A 25,145-nucleotide genomic window follows, 5' to 3' on the forward strand; every position below is an offset into this window, starting at 1 on the left:
AAAGCGCTCCGCAGGTCGGCTGGGCGCACACACGCGTGTAGAATCTTGCGCATTTCAAGCGCTCGCTCTCTCTCTCTCTCTCTCCGTCCCAGCAGGTCGTGTGAACCCGAGTCGGGTTTGATTCCCAAAGGGAATCGCTTGATCCAAGTCAAGTGGGTGGGTGGGTGGGAGGGAATGGGAAGGGTCCGGATTCCGCGTGGGGAGGGGGGGATGATGATGATGATGATGATGATGGTGGGGAGAGGGGAGGGGGCAGGCGGAGGAGCGAAGCCCCCCCCACCCCTCCCCACCGGGAAAAGAGCCGGCAGCCGAAGCCGCCTCCGGCCAAGCCAGCTTCGCCTCCTCTTTGCAAGTCAGCGGGGAGGCGTGGTGTGGCCGGGCGGGGTGGCGCGTCTTCGCTTCCCGGGGAAGTGCGAGTCGGCGGAGCGATCCGGCCGGAGGGGAGGACGAGCAGCTAGCAGGAGGAGGAGGAGGAGGAGAAGCCCGGAGGAGCATGGAGGCGGCGCCCGGGGAAAGCGAACAGCTGGCCGGGCAAGGACGATGGAGAAAACCGCTGGCCGCTTAGCTTCTTCCCGGCGGCGGCGGCGGCGGCGCTCACTCTTGCGGCCCCGGTTCGGATGCGGCTCCGGGTGGCCGACTCCGGACCATCGAACCCTTCCAGGATGAGCAGCAGCGCCGGCGGCGGAGGCACCGGCAGCGGCAGCGGCGAAGTGGTTTGCTCCGGCTGGCTCCGCAAATCGCCTCCGGAGAAGAAGTTAAGGCGATACGTAAGTCCCGGGCTCTGGGTTGAAAATGGGGGCGGGGGTGGGGGTGAGGGGGGGGCAGTTTCCATTAGGGAGGGTCTTTTGCGTGACACCCCCCCCCCGTCTCTCTCTCTCCTCTCCTCCACTGGCCGGCCGGGACTTTTCAAGGCATGGGGATGGGGATCAGCGACCGGGGGGAGGGAAGAAGGGAAGGGAGGGTGGGGGGCTTCCCTAGATCCGATCCCCTCCCTCTCTCTCTCTCTCCCTGGCTATTTCTTCACCCTGATCCTGGATCCCTGCCGGGGAGGCTGGAAGTCAAGGGCGGCCAGAGGAGGGGAGGGAGCTGGAAGCCCGGCAGCCGCTCCCTTTCGCTCGGAGTCGGAGGGACCCTCGCCCGCTGCGACCCTCCCTCCTTCCTCCCTCCTTCCATCCGGCCCCCGGCAAGGGCTGCGAGGAGAGGCGAGGCGGGGCTGGGGGGCCAGGAGAGCAGGTGCATCCCCTCCCCTCCCTTGCATCCTGCTGCCCTTCCAGGGGGAGGCTGCCCCCGCGACCACAATCGGGGTTACCGGCCGGGGAGGACCCCCTTTCCTTTGCTCCTCGGCTGCAAAGAGGCGCGGGATCCCGAGAGCAAGCTGAGCGGCCCGGGGGGTTGTTGCTATCCGGGCAGCTGGGTTGGCGACGTTCCCTCCTCCGGTCCAGCTGGGGAAGGGGCGGCGGAGGCGGCCATCGGGCCCCCCCCACCCACTTTCCCGGGCTCTGTTGCAGCCGGGCAGCAGGGTGGAGCCGCCGGTGGGGCGTCGGGCAGATGACCCCCGCCGCCGCCGCCGCCGCGTCCTGGGCGGAGCGGGGCTCTCCCCTTCCCGGGGCGGGGGTGAGCCGGGCGGCGGCGGCGGCGGCTGCTACAGGTGGCAGCGGCGGCGTTGTTTGGGTTGGGGTGGTTGGCTTTGCCTGGCGGCAGCCCGCCCCCTACCGGCGACCGTGGGAAACGCGGCCGCTCGAACCCCCCCCCACCCCCTCCAAGGCCGACTTTCGGGAGACCGGGATCGGGTTCCTAGGATCGCGACCTAGATGCAGTTCCCACGATCGCGACCTGGATGGGGTTCTTAGGATCGCGACCTAGATGGAGTTCCCACGATCTCGATCTGGATCGGGTTCCCAGGATCGCGACCTGGATGGGGTTCCCACGACCTGGATAGGGTTCCCAGGATCGCGACCTGGATGGGGTTTCCAGGATCGCGACCTAGATGGGGTTCCCACGACCGCGACGTGGATGGGGTTTCCAGGATCGCGACCTGGATCGCTTTCCCACGACCGCGAAATGGATGGGGTTCCCACGATTGCGACCTGGATCGGGTTCTTAGGATCGCGACCTGGATGAGGTTCCTACGACTGAGACCTGGATCGGATTCCCAGGATCGTGACCTGGATCGCGTTCCCACGATCGCGACCTAGATGGGGTTCCCAGGATCCCGACCTAGATGGGGTTCCCACGATCGCGACCTGGATCGGGTTCCCAGGATCTCGACCTGGATGGGGTTGCAAGGATCGCGACCTGGATCGCGTTCCCACGACCGCGCGGGTCATCCGGGATCGAGCCGCGCCGTTGCCTTCGCGCTCCGGGCTTGGCTGAGCTGAGCTGCCGCCGCTGTTCCCATTGGGTCGGAGTAGCGTGTTAACTGGCTAACCAGGTTCGGCTTGTTGTGCACCTGCGGTGGGGCGAGGCCCTGGGGCGGAACGCGCGTTGGAGTCGCCGCCTGATTTATGGCACTTTCTCCCTCTGGGTTTTCCAGCCGGTTGCCGGCTGAAGTTATTCTTTAACCGCGGAGTTTGCCTGCCTGGAATGGAAAGGAAGCTGGCTTCGGTTCAGCGGTGGCTGGGCTGCCTTTTGCAGGCTCCCATACAGATGGCACCAGGCTTAGACTTACATACCGCTTCACAGCCCTCTCTCTGCCTCCTTTGCCCCCAACAATCTGGGTCCTCATTTTACACACCTCGGAAGGACAGAAGGCTGAGTCAACCTTGAGCCGGTCAGGATTGAACTCCTAGCAGGGAGCAGTGAATTACTGCATCCTAATAACCACTGTGGCATCTTCCTTCCTTCCTTCCTTCCTTTTATCCTTCATCTTCCTTCTTTCCTCTCTTCCCCTTCCTTCCTTCCTTCCTTCCTTCCTCTCTTCCCCTTCCTTCCTTCCTTCCCTCCCTCCCAATAGCACTTAGACTTATATACCGCTTCACAATGCTTTCCAGCCTTCTCTAAGCGGTTTGTAGAGACAGCCTCTTGCCCCCCAACAATCTAGGTCCTCATTTTACACACCTCAGAAGGACAGAAGGCTGAGTCAACCTTGAGCCAATCAGGATCGAACTCCTGACAGGGAGCAGTAAATTACTGCATCCTAATAACCACTGTGGCATCTTCCTTCTATCCTTCCATCTTCCTTCCTTCCTTCCTTCCTTCCTTCCTTCCTTCCTTCCTTCCTTCCTTCCTTCCTTCCTTCCTTCCATCTTCCTTCCTTCCTCTCTTCCCCTTCCTTCCTTCCTTCCTTCCTTCCTTCCCAATAGCACTTAGACTTATATATCGCTTCACAGTGCTTTCCAGCCCTCTCTAAGCAGTTTACAGACTCAGCCTATTGCCCTGCAACAATCTGGGTCCTCATTTTACACACCTCGGAAGGACAGAAAGCTGAATCAATCTTGAGCCAATCAGGATCGAACTCCTGGCAGGGAGCAGTGAACTACTGCATTCTAACCACTGTACCATCTTCCTTCCTTCCTTCCTTCCTTCCTTTTATCCTTCCTTCCTTCCTTCCTTCCTTCCTTCCTTCCTTCCTTCCTTCCTTCCTTCCTTCCTTCCCAATAGCACTTAGACTTATATACCGCTTCACAGTGCTTTCCAGCCCTCTCTAAGCAGTTTACAGAGTCAGCCTCTTGCCCCCCAACAATCTGGGTCCTCGTTTTACACACCTCGGAAGGACAGAAGGCTGAGTGGTTGACTAGAAGACTTCCAAGGTCCCTTTTGACTCGGTTATTCTGTTATTCTTCCTGGAAGGGTTTTGCCCCTCTGGATAGGCGGCTGCGATCGGAACCCCTTTTCCTTCCATCCTGTTCCCACCTTTCTTGCTGTAACTCATAAAACGACATCCATAAAATTTGGTATGAATTTGCCGTCGGCTCAAAAAAGGAGTGATAAAAAAAATGATGTCTCTTTGGAGTTGAGCCCAGAAACAAAACCTTGTGGTTTTCTTGACAAGAGAAATGTTTTCTTATGACGGGGAATTGTTTTTTCAAGTTTGCAGTCTAGTCTATGACTCTGGCATTTCCTGATGGTCTCCTCTCCTTTCTCTTGAGGGACGCACCTTCTCTTTCGGTGTGGCATCAACTGGACCATCCTCTCAATTCAATTCCTCCCAATTGTTGTTGTTTTTTTCCAGAGAATACATGGGAATGGGTCTTTGGCCAGGAATACAGGTAGTCCTTGACTTACAACCATTCATTTAGTGACCATTTGAAGTTACAACAGCACTAAAGTGATTTATGACCATTTTCACACCATTATAACCGTTGTAGAAGCCCAATCGTCATGTGATCAAAATTCAGACACTTAACAATTGACTCATATTTTTGGATAAAGATTTGGTGGGTGATGCAGAACATTTTTAAAAAAAGACTGAAATTTACTCCACAGTTGTTTTTACTGGGTATAACTACGGACTGTACAGTTGCAGAGACTAAACTGATTTTGAACTTGATAACAGCAGCAAGATTGCTGATAGCACAACATTGGAAGAAGGATTTTTTGCCTACTATTGATGACTGGATATTGAAAGTAACTAATTTAGCTGAAATGGCTAAAATTTCAGCATATTTGAAGGACCATACACAAGAAAGGTATATACAGGACTGGAGAAGATGGATTGATTATATTCAAAATAAGTATCAGACCAAAAAATTTCAAATAGCTTATGAATGATTTCTTTTAGCTGTATAAGCGTTATATAAGTGATATTAGAAGTTTTATGTCCAAGAAGTAGGATTTTGGGTAAATTGGCTGTACACCGCCTTGAGTCCTTCGGGAGAAGGGCGGTATAGAAATAAAATTATTATTATTATTATTATTATTTTATCTATGGGAGGTTAAGAATTTGTTTTAGAGGGTGTTAGTTTAATGATTGGTTAAGCAATTTAGTTTATTGTTTTAAAGTTAATAGAAATACCTTGTGTTCCGCTCTGGGAAGTCAGGGAGGGGGAGGGGGGGTTGGGTGGGAGGGCTGTGGGGAAATTGTGTTTGTTCTAAAACTTTTTCAATAAAAAAAAAAACGACTCATATTTATGATGGTTGCAGTTCTGGGAGTTAACAGAATGACAGAATTGGATGGGACCTTGGAAGTCTTCTAGTCCAACCCCCTGATCAAGCGAGAGACCCTATATCATTCTAGACAAGTGGTTGTCCAATCTTTTCTTAAAAACTTCCACTTTTGGGAGCACCCACAACTTCTGGTGGCAAGTAGTTCCACTGGTTAATTGTTCTCACTGTCAGGAAATTTCTCCTTAGTTCTAGGTTGCTTCTCTCCTTGATTAGTTCCCATCCATTTTTGTCCTGCCTTCAGGTGCTTTGGAGAATAGCTTGACTCCCTCTTCTTTGGGGCAGCCCCTAAGATATTGGAAGGCTGCTATCATGTCACCCCTTAGTCCTTCTTTTCCTTAAATTAGATCTACCCAATTCCTGCAAACGTACTTCGTACGTTTTAGCCTCCAGTCCCCTAATCCTCTTCGTTGCTCTTCTCTGCACTCTTTCCAGAGTCTCAACATCTTTTTTTTTTATAATATGGTGACCAAAACTGGATGCAGGATTCCAAGTGTGGCCTTACTAAGGGCTTTATAAAGGGGTACTAATACGTCACGTGATCTTGATTCTATCCCTCTGTTGAAATCCACCGGCCTTAAAGATGCCGAGATTGAGGGGGAGAAAAAAATGCCCTAATGTCAGAGATAATAAATTCAGAACCAACCTTATTTATCTTATTTATTGGTTCGATTTATATGCCGCCCTTCTCCGGAGACTCAGGGCGGCTTACAATGCGTTAAGCAATAGACTTCATACTTTTGTATATACCTGCTTAGTAGGGCTTTCGGGGCCCCCCCAAGCAGTGTTCTTTTTTATACAAAGTCAGCTTATTGCCCCCACAATCCGGGTCCTCATTTTACCTACCTGGGAAGGATGGAAGGCTGAGTCAACCTTGAGCCTGGTGAGATTTGAACTCACAGTAATTGCAGGCAGCTGGCAGCTAAGTGCTACTTAACAGCACTTTAGTCCGCTGCTCCACCAAGGCTCCTTATGTGAATATAACCTTCCCATGCAGGTCTATTCACACGACCTCTCCCACCCCCACCCCGGCACTGCGAATGTGCACAGATTTTGCAGTGTAAATGAGGTATTATGAATCAGCAAACTCTTTTGACTATGGTCTGGCCAGATTCTCCTGCCAGGAGTGTAGTGATGGATGTGGCTTGGCCACAATTAGTCAAAACGCATCGACGTCGGGAACTGTGCGTTCCTAATAGATTGGATTCTCAGGGGCTCTAAAATATCCCAGCACCATTAAAATTATTTTTTTTTTAAAGTAAGAGCAGGGTGGAAGGTTGAAGCCTCTTCCTTGCAATGAAATGAGGGAGATCGGTTCGTTGAAAGGGAGAAGGAAAATATTTTCAATTCTCACTGTGAGAATCTCCTTTAGAAGGGAATATTTTGTTTTGTTTTGTTTTTTTGTTTTTGCTTTAATTTATATGCCGCCCTTCTCCGGAGACTCAGGGCGGCTTACAATACGTTAAGCAATAGCCTTCATACTTATGTATATTTTATACAAAGTCAGCTTATTGCCCCCACAATCTGGGTCCTCATTTTACCTACCTTTGAAAGGATGGAAGGCTGAGTCAACCTTGAGCCTGGTGAGATTTGAACTTGCAGTAATTGCAAGCTGCAGATGTTAATAACAGTGCTTTAGTCCACTGTACTACAGGATCTGTAGTTCAGCTCTGTAGCTCAGAGCTGAACTGTCGAGGGGTCCTTGGTGCTCTCTGAGCTTGGTTATGTTTTGCAGACATTTCATGACCCAACTAGGTAACATCATCAGTGCTACAAGGAAGAAGGGTTTGTGGAGAGGAGGAGGAGGAAGGCTGCGGGGTCCTTGGTGCTCTCTGAGCTTGGTTATTTTTTGCAGACATTTCTTGACCCAACTAGGTAACATCATCAGTGCTACAAGGAAGAAGGGTTTGTGGAGAGGAGGAGGAGGGGGAGAACGATTCACTGAACAGTTGTTGCAAGAAAGTTTGTAAAATGAGGCAAAACTCACCGTCTCGTTTAGCAACAGAAATGTTGGGTTCAATTGTGGTAATTCGAGGATACCTGTATTTTGATCACTGTCCCAGATATCTTAACCCACATCCTAGCAAAGGCCACCCCAACTTCTATGTTTAAGAATTCCTCAAGGCCATTTCTAATCCTCAGGAGCGATCTGGCCAATGCAAACAAGGCCCGAAGGATGCCATCTGCTCCTCTTAATTTTGTTTAAAATTAAGATAATCCTTTAAGCATTTTTTTTTTAAAAGCCAATTGGTGTAGGAGTCTGGAAAGGATCAAAAGTCTGTGGCCAAATTATTCTCGGCCCTGAGAATGAATATTCAGGCACAAAGGATATTCTGAAATATTATTAAAACGGGCTGCAGTAATCCATAGCAAGGAGTTGAAAAGAATCGGTTTGTGATCTACTTAATATGAAAAGCTGTTTTATCTTGCCTGCAGCTCTGGCAGATCAAGCAAAATCTTTGCCACAATTATCCACCGACACACTTAACTCTTTCCGAGTCTGTTTACATTTTGTTAAGTGTGTCACACCCGCGAGGAGCATCGCTCTCGGTATGAGGGAGTCCCAAGGTGATTTACGGTTTAGCGTTTTTTTTTTTAAAAAAAGAAACTTGAAACCAGTTTCACAGGACTGCTGGTAGTCCTCGCCTAACAACCGCCCGTTTAGTGACAGTTCAGAGCGACAATGGTGCTGAAAAAAGTGACTTAGGACCGGTTTTCACACTTGCCGCATGCTCACACACCCGTGATCAAAATTCAGACGCGTGGCGACTGGCACGTACAGGCAGTCCTCGACGTACGACCACAATGGAGCCCCAACGTTTCTGTCGTTAAGTGAGACATGCGTGAAGCGAATTTGGCCCCATTTGACGGCCTTTCTGACCACAGCTATTAAGTGAATCGCTCTGCAGCGGATGAGTTAGTAACCCTGGTTGTTAAGTGAATCCGATTTCCCCGTTGACTTTGCTTGTCAGACGGTCGCAAAAGGCGATCGATCGCGTGACCTCCTGGGACGCTGCAACGGTCATAAGTGCGAGTCAGTGGCCAAGCGTCTGAATGTTGATCACCGGGAGGCCGCAAAGGTTATAACTGTGAAAAATGGTCATAAGTCGCATTTTTTTTTCAACGCTGTTGAAGTCCACACATCTTCAAGCTGTCAAAGTTGAGAACCATGGGCTATTGAATTCTCCAGTGAGCAGTTAACTAGATAACCAATCGGAGCTTATGTGCTTTTTTAAAAACTTTGCGAGTTTTGGAGAAGTTTTGATGTGGATGGATTTTTAGGGCAGCATGCAGGCAGTCGTGTAAAATTGCACGAGGTTGCAAATGTTTGCAAAGAGGCTCATTCTTCAGATATGTGGATTTCCACACCCGGGATTCCCAGCGATGGGATTTTAAGTCTTCCGAACATCGGAGGGATCGTGTGGGGGAAGGATGGGCTAGTGTTATCTCAAGAATGCAAGAAATGCCCGTTTTAAGTCTTAGTTATAGAGCGTGTTTCTCAAGCTTGGGAAGTCAATTCATTGCTGAGACAGTGGCTTAGAGCTAGGATAGGATAGGATAGAGAAAGAATAATTAGAATAGAATAGAATAGAATAGAATAGAATAGAATAGAATAGAATAGAATAGAATAGAATAGAATAGAATAGAATAATACTTAGAATAGAATAAAATAATTAATAGAAATAGAACTATTTAGAATAGAATAGAATAGAATAGAATAGAATAGAATAGAATAGAATAGAACAGTGATTGTTAACCTTTGACACCTCAGGTCCTAAAAGTCCACACCCATAATGCAATGCCCCCACACACATGCCCTGCCCCCCTGCGTATGCACGCACAATCCCTCCTGCACTCCTCCACCACCACTCCGTGCATATGCACGCGACCCAGGGGTGGGTTCTACTTACCTTTACTATCGGTTCGCAACAGGACCGCGTATGTGGATCACACACGTTGTGGCGGGTGGGCAGAGCCTCCCGCCGGTTTTACTACTGGTTCTATAGAACCGGACCAAACTGGGAGCAACCCACCACTGGCGCAACCCCCCCCTCCCAAAAAAATACCCCGTTTTGGGCCTAGCTGGCCTTCCTAAAGCCTCCGGAGGCCAGAAACGGCCCATTTCCAGACTTCCGGTAGGCCCGTTTTTCACCCTCCACAAGCTCCAGAAGCTCTGGAGGCTTTCCTGGAGCCTCCAGAGGGACAAAAACGGCCTCCCCCAGTCCTTTGGAGGCCAGAAACGGCCCGTTTCCAGACTTCCGGTAGGCCCGTTTTTCACCCTCCACAAGCTCCGGAAGCTCTGGAGGCTTTCCTGGAGCCTCCAGAGGGACAAAAACGGCCTCCCCTAGTCCTTTGGAGGCCAGAAACGGCCCGTTTCCAGACTTCCGGTAGGCCCGTTTTTCACCCTCCACAAGCTCCGGAAGCTCCGGAGGCTTTCCTGGAGCCTCCAGTGGGACAAAAACGGCCTACCCCAGCCCTTTGGAGGCCAGAAACGGCCCGTTTCCAGACTTCCGGTAAGCCCGTTTTTCATCCTCCACAAGCTCTGGAAGCTCCGGAGGCTTTCCTGGAGCCTCCAGAGGGACAAAAATGGCCTCCCCCAGCCCTTTGGAGGCCAGAAACGGCCTGTTTCCAGACTTCCGGTAGGCCCGTTTTTCACCCTCCACAAGCTCCGGAAGCTCCGGAGGCTTTCCTGGAGCCTCCAGAGGGATGAAAACAGCCTCCCCCAGCCCTCTGGAGGCCGGAAATAGCCCGTTTCCAGACTTCCGATAGGCGTGGTTTTTGCCCTCCCAGAGCCTCCACGCGAGCCCTGTTCTTACCTGGCATCCAAAACGGGCTGCATGGAGACTCCTGGAAGGGGGAGGGCGGCATGGGCATGCGCGCACGTCTCCCGCATGCACGGCAGCAACCCCAAAATCAGCTTGCCGGCGGGAGGCACGCGCGGAACCACGGTGGAGCTAATCTAGGGCGACGGCTCCCATGCCTACAGAAATGGCTCCGTGTGCCACAGGTTCGCCGTCACAGGAATAGAATATTCTTTATTGGCCAAGTGTGATTGGACACACAAGGAATTTGTCTCCGGCGGACAAGCTCTCAGTATACACGCAAGCAACAAGTGATAAATCACGATCAATATAACTGTGAAAAATGGTCATAAGTCACATTTTTCAATGCCCTTGTAACTTTGAACAAGTCAAGGGCTGCCTGTCCTGTATAGGGTTTCCTGCCTGAGCAGGGGGTTGGACTAGAAGACCTCCAAGGTCCCTTCAAACTCTGTTATTCTGTTAAAACCCTCCCTGAATTGCTCGAAACTGAAAGAATATTCCACACTAAGATTGGCCCAAGTCGTATAAAACAGGAGATGAAAAAGAATTCAGTGTATCTTTCTCTGTGTGTTTTTCTGAGCCTAGAAGGCCAATTCTTCCCTATTTTATAGCCTATTATTTTAATTCCAACTTTTCCCCTGCTATTTCTCTCACTATCCTTCCTGCCCAAGGGACGTTGGGTGTAAATCCAGTGTAATCCCCAAATCTGAAGTGTGGTTAGCACTCTTTCAAGTTGAAAAATAATTATTCGTTGATTACAGTTCATTTCTTATGACGATTGAAATGGGCTTAGTCTGAAAAGGTGCTAATGAACTCCTGAATTCTTTTTCCTACACTGGGAAATCTTTTCACATCAGGTTTTTATTGGTCTTTAATCGATTACTCTTTCTGGTTAAATCTGTCAGAAATGGTGTAGGGTCTCCTGCTTGGGTGTGGGTTTGGACTAGATGACGAACGAGGTCCCTTCTAACCGGTGGAGAAATTCAATTTTTTTACTACCGGTTCTGTGGGCGTGGCTTGATGGGCGTGGGGTGGCTTGGTCGGTGTGGCAGTGTTCTGCCCCAGCTACGGACCCCAAAAAACGCAGCACACACAAAGTCTGTACAAACCTTAGTTTACTAAATTAAATCAGTTTTTTTCAAACAAAGGCTGTTAATTAACTTTCTTAACAGCCTACAAGAATCCAAAGAATAAATAATCGTAATCTTACTATGGTTGACAGAAAGCCCAGAAGCAATTTGCAAAGAACTAAGATCAAGACGCGAAGGAGAGTAAACGAAGTTGTTCCCTACAAATTGCCTCAGTCGGCGTTCCTCCTTAAATAGGCTAAGGGAGTGGTCAATTAGCCCCAAGCCTTACTCTCGAGGAGACCGCCTCCTGAGGAGCCACTCCTGCCTTTTGGCAGCTCTGCGCGCCCGTGCATCGAGAAGAGGCTCCTCCTCTTCATCCTCTTCACTTAAGGGAGCTTCTGGAGGTTCTGAAGGCCCTGGCTGAATCCCCGCCTCTGGCACCACATCATCTCCAGCCTCCTCATTGTCTGACTCGAGTGCCAGCTGCACAGGCTGCTGGCGCAGCACCACACCAGCCTCCTCGCTGTCGGAATCAGCTACTAGCTGCACAGGCCACTGACGGACCACAACAGGCAGGGGAAGGATACTGTAAAATCTCCATTCCCACCCCACTCCAGGGGAAGGATACTGCAAAATCCCCACTTTGGGGCCAGCCAGAGGTGGTATTTGCCGGTTCTCTGAACAACTCAAAATTTCCGCTACCGGTTCTCCAGAACCTGCTGAATTTCACCCCTGCTTCCAACTCTGTTAATTTGTTCAGTCTGTTAAATCTGGTCTGAGTCATTTTAAATATATTTTTAACAAAGGAAGAAGAAGAAGAAAGACAATATTTCATAGCACCTCTCGTTCCTGGTTACCTTTCCCGGGGTGTTGAAACAGCTCCACCGACTGTTGTGTAAATATTTTGCCAAAGATGGATTTATAGGAGGGGTACGGACGGGCCTTTCTTTTGGCATCCACCCAAAATTAAAGTGTCAGATGTTTGCGTGAGTGGGATTTCTCGAATAAGCAGCACCCGCAGCCGAATCTGTTTTTCTACTTTGCAATCCGAAAGAGACACTCGGTCGGCTGTGAGACCACAATATTTAAATATTTTTCCCCCCTGCTTAAATTAGCAGCTTAATGTAGTAGTAGCCCGTTTGCAGAGACCATTAGTAAATATTTTGCCTAAAGACAGGAAGGAGTAACCATTGTCCTGACTTATGCAGGTCACAACCTCTGGAGCGGGTTGTGTATTTTTATTTTATCGGTAGATCGGATTTTTGTCCAGCCGTTACGTACTTTATAAGTAACTCAAGGTGGCAAACGTAACAGTCCTCGACGTACGACAGTTCATTTAGTGACCGTTCGCAGTTACAGTGGGATGGGAAAAAAGTGACTTGTGACCGATTTTCACACTGATGACCGTTGCAGTATTCCTCACATTTATATGATCAAAATTCAGATGCTTGGCAGCCGACTTGTACTTACAACGGTTGCAGTGTCCCGGGGTCATAGGATCACTTTTTGTGAACTTTTGACAAGCAAAATCGATGGGGAAATCCAGACTCACTTAACAACCCATGTTACTAATTTAACAACTTCAGTAATTCACTCGACGACTGTGGCGAGAAAAGTCGTAAAATGGGGTAAAACCCAAAAAGGTTTCATTTTACGATGGAAATGTAGGGCTCGATTGGGGTCGTAAGTCGAGGACTCCTGTATGCAGTTAGTGTTCGACTTACAACTGGCTGCTTAATGACCCTTCGAACCTAGGACGGACTCTGAAGGTTTGAGTGAATTGTAAAAGGCAGGATATAAAATAAAATTAAAGTTAAAAAAACGGGACTTATCACTCTCATTCAAAGTTCCGAGGCCTGTCCTGTCTCTCATGGTCACATGACCATATTTTGGTTGCTTGGCAACTGATCCAGATTGACCACCATTTTACCTGTGGTCACATAACTAGAATTTATGGTGGTTTTTTTTTAACTGTGAACGGTCACTAAACAAATGGCCGTAAATTGGTAAGGTAATTTACCTCCACTTACAAAAAGTTCATTTAATGACCGTTCGGAGTTACAACGACAGTGAAAAAAAAGCACCTTAGGACCGATTTTCACAGTTATGAGACTGTTGCAGTAATTACCATCGTCATTCGATCAAAATTCAGATGCTTGGTTCATATTTATGACATTTGCACTGTCCTGGGGTCATGTGGTCAAAATACAGATGCTTGGCAGTGGACTTGTATATCTGACGGTTGCAGTGTACCCCGCGGTCATGCAGTCCCCTTTTCCGACTTTCTGACAATCAAAATCAAGGGAGAAGCCAGATTCACCTTAACAACCCTGTTTCTCACGTCACAACTTCAGCGATGCACTTAACAAAAACGAGAAACGTTGTAAAATAGAGCAAAGCTCACTGAACCCAGGTCTCGCTTAGCCACGAGAAATTTGGGGCTCCATTTTTGTGGTCGTAAGCCGAGGACTGCCTGCATCTCAGGTTTTTAAGCTTTTACCAATCTGCTATTTTTTTGCATCGTGTTAACAAAAGAGTAAAATCTTATTGCAATATATTTCTCAACCTTGACCGTTCGAAGATGCGCGGACTTCAACTCCACACATCTTCAAGCTGCTAAGTTTGAGAAGCACTGTCCTGTTTTAGCAGCTACCTGCAGTGAATTTCATGGAATTTCATTCATTCCATCCAATTTAATGTGTGCTCTGATCCCGAGTGCATTTTTGAGTCCTTGCTGTTTTTAAAAAGCAATTGTCGATGGTTCGCACCGTAAAGTCAAAGCATCTCTCCAGCTTGGAAGCTGTTAATAACAACATGGTGTGGCTTGACAAGGGGCGTGCATCCATTCCAGATGTTGTACCAGATGTAGGCCCTCCACTGCCTGCAATAGGTCTCTTGAGTGGGAGGATTTAGCTCTGGAGAGAGTGGGCTGGTGGTGGTGGAAATAGAGGATACAATGCAGCTGTTGCAATGTACTCTGACATCACATTCTGTAAACCTGTGAATCAATGCGCTTCTGGGTTTTTTAATATCAATCCGATCCATTGGAAATTCAAATTTGATGCTCGATGCGCGGCTAGACAGAAGAATGAAGGAAGAACCGGAGCGGAGAGAAGCTTAAAAACAAAAAGTAGCATAATGAAACAGAGGATGCAAAACAAACCATGTTTTTTTTTTTTTCCCCTGCTGACTTCCTGCCGTTGGGATGCATAATACGAACTCGCTGCCAAGAAGCAGCTCAGAAACATGTTTTGGAAAGAAAAAGGAAAAAAAAAAAAAAAAGAGCAGGAATGCAAGAAAATGTCAGCTGCGCCTCTAATTCTAACCGTATCTCACCGCGTAAGATAATTTGGGGAGTTTTTAATTCCTTTTAAAACTTGCGTTTAAAAGTTGCGATTCCTGTGGGAATGGGGACTTTGGGGATTTTTTTTAAAAAAAATATCTACGTGATTTAAGGAGGGGAAAATATCAACGCCAAAAATGAGATGCATCTCACTGACTGCTGGGGGTTGAAAAAAAAAGCAGACCTTATAAATTAAGAGTTACGATACGATAGATATTTTTGATGTCCACAAATACCAGCAGGGTCTACCCTGGTGTACGGTTAATGACGCAATTAAAATTCAGTGAAACGGAGCAAATCGTATCTTTGGGAAACGGGGAAGCTTTTAATCAGGAAAGGAATAAAACCCGAATTGCCCTCCTGTTGCCGGTATTGTCATTTTACAACGTGGAAACATATTGTCTGTCCTTTAGCCAAAAGAGCTTAAAAATGTAAAATCCTTGGACAAATTACAGCTAGAACGTGCAACCTTTCATTTAGTGATGATTCAAAGTTACAAAGTGACTTATGACTGTTTTTCACACTTATGACCGTTGTGGGATCCCCACAATTACGTGATCAAAATTCGGACCCGTGGCAACGGACTCGTATCTATGATGGTTGCAATATCCTGGGGTCACGCGACCAACTTTTGCGGCCTTCTGGCGAGCAAAGTCAACGGGGAAGCCAGATTCACTTAACAACCGTGTGACTAATTTAACTGCAGTGATTCACTTAACAACGGTGGCAAGAAAAGTCGTAAAATGGGGCGAAATTCATTTAACCTTTCGCTTAGCAACAGAAATGTTGGGTTCGACAATTGTGGTTGTAAGACATGGACTTACCACACTAATTAAGGGTTTGCATTTGTGGGCGGGCCCACCTTTGATTTCTGCTACCGGTTTGGGCGAACCGGCCCGAACCAGCTGAATACCACCTCTGCTGAGGATACAGACAAATCACCAAGTGGCCTCAACGACTCTCTAAAAAGGATGCAAATGACCAACTGGCTGCAAGGAGTATAAATCCTTCCATCCTTCACCGTCCAGTCAGAGCTGAAGAAGCTTCTTGGATGAGAAGCGAAACGTCTTCAAAAGAAAAAAACAAGGAAGTCCAGTTGCCTCCTGAAAAAAAAAAAACACCTACCTGTTCTTGTCCTTAAATTGATCTGCAAAGGCAGATAAATCGTTGCTGGTTGGCGCTGAGCGTGATCCGCCTAAATGCCTTGGCAGCTAAAAATGAACCTGCATTTTCGCAAGGATAAATGGCTGTTCGGGGAGGGTGACACACAGCTGGGTGATTATCGCAGTGAACTGAACATCGCTCCCAACCGAGCATTGGGCGTATCAGCCAAGCGTTTCCTTAATGAGCCCTGGCGCATCAAAACAACGAGGGTTTTCGCAGAGCTAAGTGGCAATTTTGGCTGCGCTTGGGAAGCTCATAGTTTTTGACCTTGGCCCGCTGTTAGAAAGCTAGTTTGGCTGCGGAAGGTGCATCAGGTGGCGGACAGAGGTGGGTTTCACATATGCTCACCACTGGTTCGCCCCCCGTGCGCACGCATGCTTCACGTGCCTGTGCATCTTCCGCGCATGCATCCGGCCTTCCGCACGTGCGCTTTTCTCGCACGTGCTTCTGCGAATGCGCCCAACCTTGAAAATGTGGCTAAATAGGATAAACCAGTCCGAACCGGCTGAATACCAGCACTGGTGGCGGAATCCTATTTTATCACCTCATTTAAAGGAAAAAAAAAAAAGAACAGAAAAAAATTGAAAAAGAAAAACAGGAAAGCAATAGCCATAGCACTTAGACCTTAGTCCCATGATGGTGAACTTATGGCACGCATGTAGCCATATCAGTGGGCACGCCAGCTCAGCTCTGGCGCGCATGTGTGCGCCGGCCAGCTGATTTTTGGGCCTTCTGGGCCTACCAGAGGTAGGGAAACAGGCTGTTTCCTGCCTCCAGAGGGCCTGGGAGGAGGGCCGTTTTTCTTTCTCACCTGGCTCCAGATCCTCTCTATGCATCTGGGGAGGGTCCAGTCTAGACCCTAGACTCCTAGAGAGGCTCTGGAGGCTGGGGACAGCAAAAAATGTCATTTCCTGTCCAACCAGGAGTTGGGAAATGGGCCGTTTCAGGCCTCCAAGGGAGTGGGGAAGGCTGTTTTTGCCCTCCCCAGATGCATAGAGAGGATCTGGAGCCAGGTGAGAAAGAAAAACAGGCCTACCGGGCCATCGCGTGACAGGAGCGGGGAGGAGGGGGGTTGTGTGTGCATGCACAGGGTGGGGCGCATAGAATTATGGGTGTGGGCATGTGCACGCGTGAACCTCCCCTGCCCCCTCCCCTCCTGACACAAGATGGCAAAAAGGTTAGCCATCCCTGCCTTAGTCGTAAGTCGAGGACTATCCATAGATAATTTCCGCCCCCACCCCCATCAGCGTTTTGCAAAGAGTCACGATCAGCAGACCATTATCCTTGTCTTCTCCTCCTGCATTTCCTTTCTCCCCCTTTCTCCTTCTCACTCCACCGAGCAGGCGTGAAAACGGCTTTCTCGTTGGAAAGAAACAAGTCATAATTTGCCGGAACGGGGAAGCGGATGATAGCTTGTCAGACTGATGCAGATGACCCAGAGGGGCGTGGGCTGTCATGTGGAATTCTTGCCCACTCGGCAACATGATTCTCCCCAGCAGTGGAAGCAATCGGTTTTTAAAGAAGCCGTCAAATCACCCGAGTGTCGGAATCGTGCGGCGAGAAAGAAACTTGATTTGCGAAGCAAAAATTGGCCGTCCCCGAAGACGCTTGAATGGTTTGATCAGAATAACAGAGTTGGAAGGGGCTTTGGAGGTCATCTAGTCTATCTCCCTGCTCAAGCAGGAAACCCTGTGCCATTTTAGACAAATTGGCTGTCCAGTCTCTTCTTAAAACTTACCGTATTTTTCGGAGTATAAGACGCACCTTAGTTTTTGGGGAGGAAAATAAGAAAAAAGCTGAGTGGCGGGTGGATCGGCCTCCTGGAATACCCCCAATCAGCTGTTCCCAGAGGTGAATTTTAGCAACAGGTTCCTTGGTTGTGAGCTCTGTGCCTTGCTTTTTTTTTGCTTATTTTTCTGCCTCTGAAACTTCTGAAACTCTGTTTCAGAAAAAACTTTTTTTCCTGTTTCTGAAAGCCTCCAAAACAGAGCTTCAGAAAAAAAAAGCCTCTGAAACTCTGTTTGGGGGTTTATTTTCTGAAGCTTCGTTTCTGATGCTTTTTTCAGCCTCCATTTGAGAAGCTGGGCAGGGCTACATTCGGAGTATAAGATGCACCCAGATCTTCACCCTCTTTTTTTGGGGGAAAAGGTGCATCTTATACTCTGAAAAATACGGTAAATCTTTTTCACACAAAAGCGCAAATGCCCAGAATCAGAGGGTGCCCAATCAAATGATAAATGCAAAAGTACCCAAGATTATCATCTTAACCTTGAAATAAATAAGGAATAATAAATGTATTCCTTCCTTCCTTCCTTCCTTCCTTCCTTCCTTCCTTCCTTCCTTCCGTCCTTCCTTCCTTCCTTCCTTCCTTCCTTCCTTCCTTCCTTCCTTCCTCTCTTCCTTCTGATAACAACTCATTCCATGAATGTATCGTCCTAACTGTCAGGAAATTTCTCCTTAGTTCTAAGTTGCTTCTCTCCTTGATTTAGTTTCCACCCATTGCTTCTTGTCCTGCCTTCAGGTGCTTTGGAGAATAGCTTGACTCCCTCCTTCTTTGGGGCAGCCCCTGAGATATTGGAAGACTGCTATCATGTCTCCCCTAGTCCTTTTCATTAAACTAGACATACCCAGTTCCTGCAACCGTTCTTCATATGTTTTAGCCTCCAGTCCCCTAATCCTCTTTGTTGCTCTTCTCTGCATTCTTTTCTTTTTATGTACACTGAGAGCATATGCACCAAGACAAATTCCTTGTGTGTCCAATCACACTTGACCAATAAAAAATTCTATTCTATTCTATTCTATTCTATTCTATTCTATTCTATTCTATTCTATTCCATTCCATTCCATTCCATTCCATTCCATTCCATTCCATTCTTTCTATTCTATTCTATTCTATTCTATTCTATTCTATTCTATTCTATTCCATTCCATTCCATTCCATTCCATTCCATTCCATTCCATTCCATTCCATTCCATTCCATTCCATTCCTTCTATTCTATTCTATTCTATTCTATTCTATTCTATTCTATTCTATTCTATTCTATTCTATTCCATTCCATTCCATTCCATTCCATTCCATTCCATTCCATTCCATTCCATTCCATTCCATTCTATTCTATTCTATTCTATTCTATTCTATTCTATTCCATTCCATTCCATTCCATTCCATTCTTTCCATTCTATTCTATTCTATTCTATTCTATTCTATTCTATTCTATTCTATTCTATTCTACTCTACTCTACTCTACTCTACTCTACTCTACTCTACTCTATTCTTTCTGGAATCTCAAAATATCATCTCGAAAAGGATGCATGGATTATTTGCAATCCTCTGCCTAAGATCCAGCGGCCTTCATTTTACCTTTTAATCTATTTATTCTTTTGCCGCTGAGGGAGAGCATCTTCCCGCACCAAGAAATATTCACTCTGCACTCAAATCAATAAAGGCATTTGGTTGCTTGAGAAGGAAAAGGGAGGCAGAAGGAGGGTGTTAATTTGCCTCCTGATTTTCTTCAGTGCGCATTTGTGAACTTTTGCATTTGTCCTGTAAACTTGACTTTGACTCCCAAGAGATTGCTACCAGCTTGCAATCTTTGAAGAAGAGAGAAAGAATTAACGAGAGGAGAATGTTCAGGGTCGCCCTGTTCTGTACAACGTCATAAAACAGAGCAATGCTGTCGAAGCATTAGATAAACAAAGCAATGTTTTTTGCCTTAGCTAGCTATCGGCACAGGCAGTGCTAAACTGGCTTTTTTTAAAAAAAGTTTTATTGGATTTTTTATTTTTAAATATACATCAATATCAATCCATGAACAGCGTGGCCACTGGGTATAATTCATTTTGATACAAATAGCAATAATAATAATAATAATAATAATAATAATAATAATAATAATAATAATAATAATAATATTTACCAAGAGCAGAGGGTGGTCGAGGACTCCTACAAGTAAAGCAGATTGTGGAAGAAGAAAAATGCAGCTTGAATGATTACATCCAGAAAAGTGAAGAACCAATGATTAAGGAAGTAAATAAAGGAGGCCTTTTAAAGACAACTAAAACAAAAGCAGAATATAAGAAAGAAGTAATTGAGCAGCGAGCTGAAAATTGGAAACACAAAGCTCTGCATGGCCAATACTGGAAAAGTATTGAAGGCAAAGCTGACCAGAAACTAACTTGGAACTGGTTAAGATCAGGAGTACTGAAAAAAGAAACCGAAAGCTTTATTTTGGCAGCTCAAGAACAAGCCCTAGCCACAAACTGCATGAAGGCAAAAATTCAACATGTTACCACCAACAGCAAATGCCGCCTCTGCAATGAGAAAGATGAGACAGTCGACCACCTGATCAGTGGGTGCAGCAAAATTTCACAAACTGACTATCTACAATGCCATGACCGTGTTGCTAAGATCATTCGCTGGAAATTGTGCCAGAAGTTTGGATTTGAGTACAGCAAAAACCACTGGGAACATCAGGTTGAGAAAGTTTTAGAGAATGAGAAACTCAAGATCTTGTGGGACTTTAGGATTCAGACTGACAGGCACTTGGTCCACAACACACCTGACATAACAATAGTTGAAAAGAAAAAAGTATGGTTCATTGACATTGCAATACCTGGTGATGCACGGATTGAAGATAAGCAGCAAGAAAAAATCACAAAGTACCGGGACTTGCAAATTGAAGTTGAGCGACTGTGGAAAAAGAAATCGTGTGTTGTCCCGATTGTAATTGGAGCCCTTGGAGCAATACCCTAAGGGCTACCCCGCTATTTAGCAATTCTAAATTTGCCAGACTTGAACATTTTGACTCTACAAAAAACCACCTTATACTCGGAACAGCTTACATCCTCCGATGATACCTTAACAGTTCCTAGGTCCTTGGTTAGGACTCGAGCTGCTGAGCTATTAACCAGCTTCAAAGGCTGTGAATCTCACTACAGATTAACCAATAATAATAATGTTATAGAAAATGAGAAGGTGAAGATCTTGTGGGACTTTCAAATACAGACGGATCGTCACTTGGAACACAACACGCCAGATATCACTGTTGTCCAAAAACGAAACGTACAATTTATTGACATTGTGGTACCAGGAGATGCCAGAGTCGAAGAAAAAGAACTGGAAAAAATCACGAAATATCGCGACCTGGCCATCGAAACTACGCGATTATGGATGAAACCTGTGACAGTGATACCCATTGTCATCAGGGCACTTGGTACCATGTCCAAGGATTTTATAAGATACATCAGCAAATTGCAGCTTCCTGCAATAACACCAGCGGAACTGCAAAAAACTGCGCTACTTGGAACATCGTATATCTTAAGAAGGTACTTAGAAAGAGAGGGCTGGGAAGCACTGCAAAGCGGTATATAAGTCTAAAGGCTATTGCGAAGGAAGGAAAGGAAGGAAGGAGCTGTGGTGGCGCAGTGGTTAGAATGCAGTATTGCAGGCTAACTCTGCCCACTGCCAGCAGTTCGATCCTGACCAGCTCAAGGTTGACTCAGCCTTCCATCCTTCCATGGTCGGTCAAATGAGGACTCAGATTGTTGGGGGCAAGAGGCTGACTCTGTAAATCGCTAAGAGAGGGCTGTAAACCACTGTGAAGCGCGATATAAGTCTTAAGGGCTATTGCTATTGCTACAAACAAGGTGGCAAACGTATCCAACACGCACCTTCCTCCTCCGATTTCCCCCAAAACAACAACCCTGTGAGGTGGGCTGGGCAGGGTTGAGGACTCTAGAATCAGGCCTGAGATATGACCCAATGGGCTCACGGCAGGGGTGGGTTCTAACCGGCTTTACTACGGGTTCTCTTTGTGCGCGCACTTCACGCGTGATCGCCTCTTCGGTCACACACTTTGTGCGCGATCGCCGTGCGCATGCTCGGTTTGCTCGCCTGCGTGCCAAACTTGCGCTTTGCGCAAGCACGTTGTGAATCTGCCCAGCTGAGGTGCGGCAATCCGCTCTGCTGCACCTCTCAGCTGGGCGAAAAAAGAAGAAATTTAAGGTCGGCATAACGCCGGGGCGGGCGGGAGGGCCCAGCTCCCGAAGACAGAGAACTGGTTCGGTGACGTCATATCATCACCGCTACCGGCTCTCGCGAACCGGGCCGAACCGGGAGGAACCCACCACTGGCTCACAGTTGTCTCAAAGCCGCTCCTTCGATATTCACCTCTTCGCGGCAATAGGAATGACCTCTCCTATTCTTTTCCGGAGCTATAAATATCATTTCCTGGGATGAGTTTAAAAAAAAAACATAATTTGCAGTGTTTCTTGCAAGGCCCTTTCCCCACCCACCCATCCCTACCCCCGTTGTCTTTCCTGCGTGTCTGTTTTGTCTCAGCGGTGTGTGATGCAAACCAAAAGGCATTTCTTGTCGGTGCGTTTTGGCCTTTCGGGAACGGTGGCCAAAAAAAAAAAAAAAAAAGAAGGGATGAAATTTTGAGGAGGAAGAAACGGCGTAACGGCTCGAACCTGATCTGTTCTGCCAGTTCCGCAGAAGAAGAAAAAGGAAAAAAGTGATTGGGATTCAGAGAGATTTTAATCTGCTTTCTTTCTTTCTCTGAAAGGCAGCTGAGTGAGGAACCTGCGTGTACCACAGAAGGAGAGGCAGCTTGGCCTTAATTAAGGATGCCACACAACGGGGTTTAATGCAATTTTGATAATGGGCTTTGAATCAAACCACATGTCTCTCGCCTTGCGAGTCCGTGCCAAGAGAGCGGATGTAATTTTGGAAGACTTGGGACTGGCCGGGTATGGCTGCTCATTTAAGGAGTGGGAAGAACTGGAATGTGCAGAGATGGATATATTAACTCTAAAAATCAAAGAAAAAGAAGAATCGGAATATTTCATAACATGGGGACTTTTCTATAAACGGTTAGCTGACAGATACAGAGCAAGGGTGAAATCCAATTTTTTTTTTTACTACCGGTTCTATGGGTGTGGCTTGGTGGGCGTGGCAGGGGAAGGATGCTGCAAAATCTCCATTCCCTCCCCACTCCAAGGGAAGGATACTGCAGAATCCCCATTCCTACTTCGCTCCTGAGGGAAAGATGCTGCAAAATCTCCATTCCCTCCCCACTCCAAGGGAAGGATACTGCAGAATCCCCATTCCTACTTCGCTCCTGAGGGAAGGATGCTGCAAAATCTCCATTCCCTCCCCACTCCAGGGGAAGGATTCTGCAAAATCTCCATTCCCATCCCACTCCTGAGGGAAGGATACTGCAAAATCTCCATTCCCTCCCCACTCCTGGGGGAAGGATATTGCAAAATCTCCCTTCCCACCCCACTCCAGGGGAAGGATACTGCAAAATCTCCATTCCCACCCCACTCCTGAGGGAAGGATACTGCAAAATCTCCATTCCCACCCCACTCTAGGGGAAGGATGCTGCAAAATCTTCATTCCCTCCCCAGTCCTGGGGGAAGGATATTGCAAAATCTCCATTCCCACCCCAGCCAGAGGGGGTATTTGCCGGTTCTCCGAACTGCTCAAAATTTCCGTTACCGGTTCTCCAGAACCTGTCGGAACCTTCTGGATTTCACCCCCGATACAGAGGTTAGAGGAGTGAATTTATATGAAATATGGACTACATGAGAAAGGAAAACTGATGAGTAAATATTTTGATGGTTATATAATAGCCGGGCTATCAACATAATAGTTTTAAATTGGGGTATTTTAAATTTCTGGGGTTTTAATTGAGCCAAATTTATTTAATCATTTTAAATTTTAATTGCTGTTTTGTCTTGTGTTTTTAAATAGGCTGTACACCGCCCTGAGTCCTTCGGGAGAAGGGCGGTATAGAAATAAAATTATTATTATTATTATTATTATTATTATTATTATTATTATTATTATTATTATTATTATTATTATTATTTGATACCATAATGGAAGATAGTATACTTTTCAATAACGATTGGTATTATCGAATATATGTTTATATGTACAGGGTTATAGTGACTATGATGATGTTTATATTTTAACACTTTGGACTCCTAGAAAACACGCTGTTCAATATAGAAATGGAATTTGTGATATAAAAAAAATATTTATACCAGGGAGGGGGAGAACTTAGAAACCCTTCCCCTTTCTACCTCAAGGTCTTTGTTTCAGGGGGTTAAAGCCTCCCCCCGAATTTGGCGGTACGCAACACAGCTAGTCCTCGACTTACGATTGTAATCAAGCCCAAAATTTCTCTTGCGAAGTGAGACACTCGTTAATTGGTTAATTGTTCTCACTATCAGAAAATTCCTCCTTGGTTCCAAGTTGCTTCTCTCCTTGATGAGTTTCCATCCCTTGTTTCTTATCCTGCCTTCAGGTGCTTTGGAGAATAGCTCGACTCCCTCTTTTTGAAGTTCTCGTGGTCAAGGACGTTGCCTGAGTCAACTTGGCTGGCTTTTCGTATTTTGATTCATCAATCATCCTTTTGATCTTCTCTTGATCTTGGGCGCCTAATTGTTAGTGCACCTAGCGTGCGATTGGATTTTCACGCCCCCGTGCGCTCAGATGGATTGTATGTACTCAGACACCCATCATATATTTCATTAAGCTCAGTACGGTATCCAGCACAGAAAAAGTTTACTCACTGAGTAAGCCTGCTGGACGTTAGATCCCTTGCTTCCTCACACTGCCCATCGTTTGTCTTTTTATTCACTTTATTATAATTTCTTTGATCGTTGTAAGGCAGACCCTTGTTGACTGGCATGCAAGTTTAGTGAATAATAATTGTTAGAATAGAATAGAATAACAGAGTTGGAAGGGACCTTGGAGGTCTTCTAGTCCAACCAGGCAGGAATCCCTACACCACTTCAGACAAAGGTTATCCAATCTCTTCTTAAAAATTGCCAGTGTTGGAGGATTTACAACTTCTGGTGGCAAGTAGTTCCACTGGTTAATTGTTCTAACTGTCAGGAAATTTCTCCTTAGTTCTCAGTTGCTTCTCTCCTTGATTAGTTTCCACCCAGTGCTTCTTGTCCTACCCTTGCAGTCCCTTTTCTTTCCTTCCTTCCTTCCTTCCTTCCTTCCTTCCTTCCTTCCTTCCTTCCTTCCTTCCTTCCTTGTAGTCTCTTTCCATTCCTTCTCTCCCTCCCTCCCTCCTTCCTTCCTTCCCTTCCTCCCTCCCTCCTTCCTTCCTTTCATCTTTCCTTCCTTCTTTCCTTCCTTCCCTCCCTCCCTCCCTCCTTTTCTTTCATCCTTCCTTCCTTCCTTCCTTCCTTCCTTCCTTCCTTCCTTCCTTCCTTCCTTCCTTCCTTCCTTCCTTCCTTCCTTCAAATAGAATAGAATAACAGAGTTGGAAGGGACCTTGGAGGTCGTCTAGTCCAACCCCCTGCTCAGGCAGGAAACCCTACACCACTTCAGACAAATGGTTATCCAATATCTTCTTAAAAACTTCCAGTGTTAAAGCATTCACAACTTCTGGTGGCAAGTCGTTCCACTGATTAATGTCAGTTAAATTAATCTAACTGTCAGGAAATTTCTCCTTAGTTCTAGGTTGCTTCTCTCCTTGATTAGTTTCCATCCGTTACAGATAGTCCTCCAGTTGCGAACACAATTGAGCCCAACATTTATGTTGCTAAATAAAACATTTATTAAATGAGTTTGTCCCATTTTACGAACTTTCTGCCCACAGTTGAATCACGGCAGT

The 25,145-nt window shown here is 46.8% G+C and overlaps 1 protein-coding gene across 1 annotated transcript in view; it reads left to right on the top strand.

Annotated features, from left to right (window-relative positions):
- Positions 1-662: 662 nt before the first annotated feature.
- GAB2 (GRB2 associated binding protein 2) overlaps positions 663-25,145 on the top strand; it is a 158,467-nt gene continuing 133,984 nt past the window's right edge. The window contains exon 1 of the mRNA XM_070944059.1: positions 663-767. Coding sequence (XP_070800160.1) covers positions 663-767 — 105 coding nt within the window. The remainder of the gene's footprint in view (positions 768-25,145) is intronic.

This window comes from Pituophis catenifer, unplaced genomic scaffold, assembly GCF_029215685.1.
Source record: "Pituophis catenifer annectens isolate HBS135680 unplaced genomic scaffold, rPitCat1.0.hap2 SCAF_4, whole genome shotgun sequence".
Taxonomy (NCBI): Eukaryota; Metazoa; Chordata; class Lepidosauria; order Squamata; family Colubridae; genus Pituophis; species Pituophis catenifer.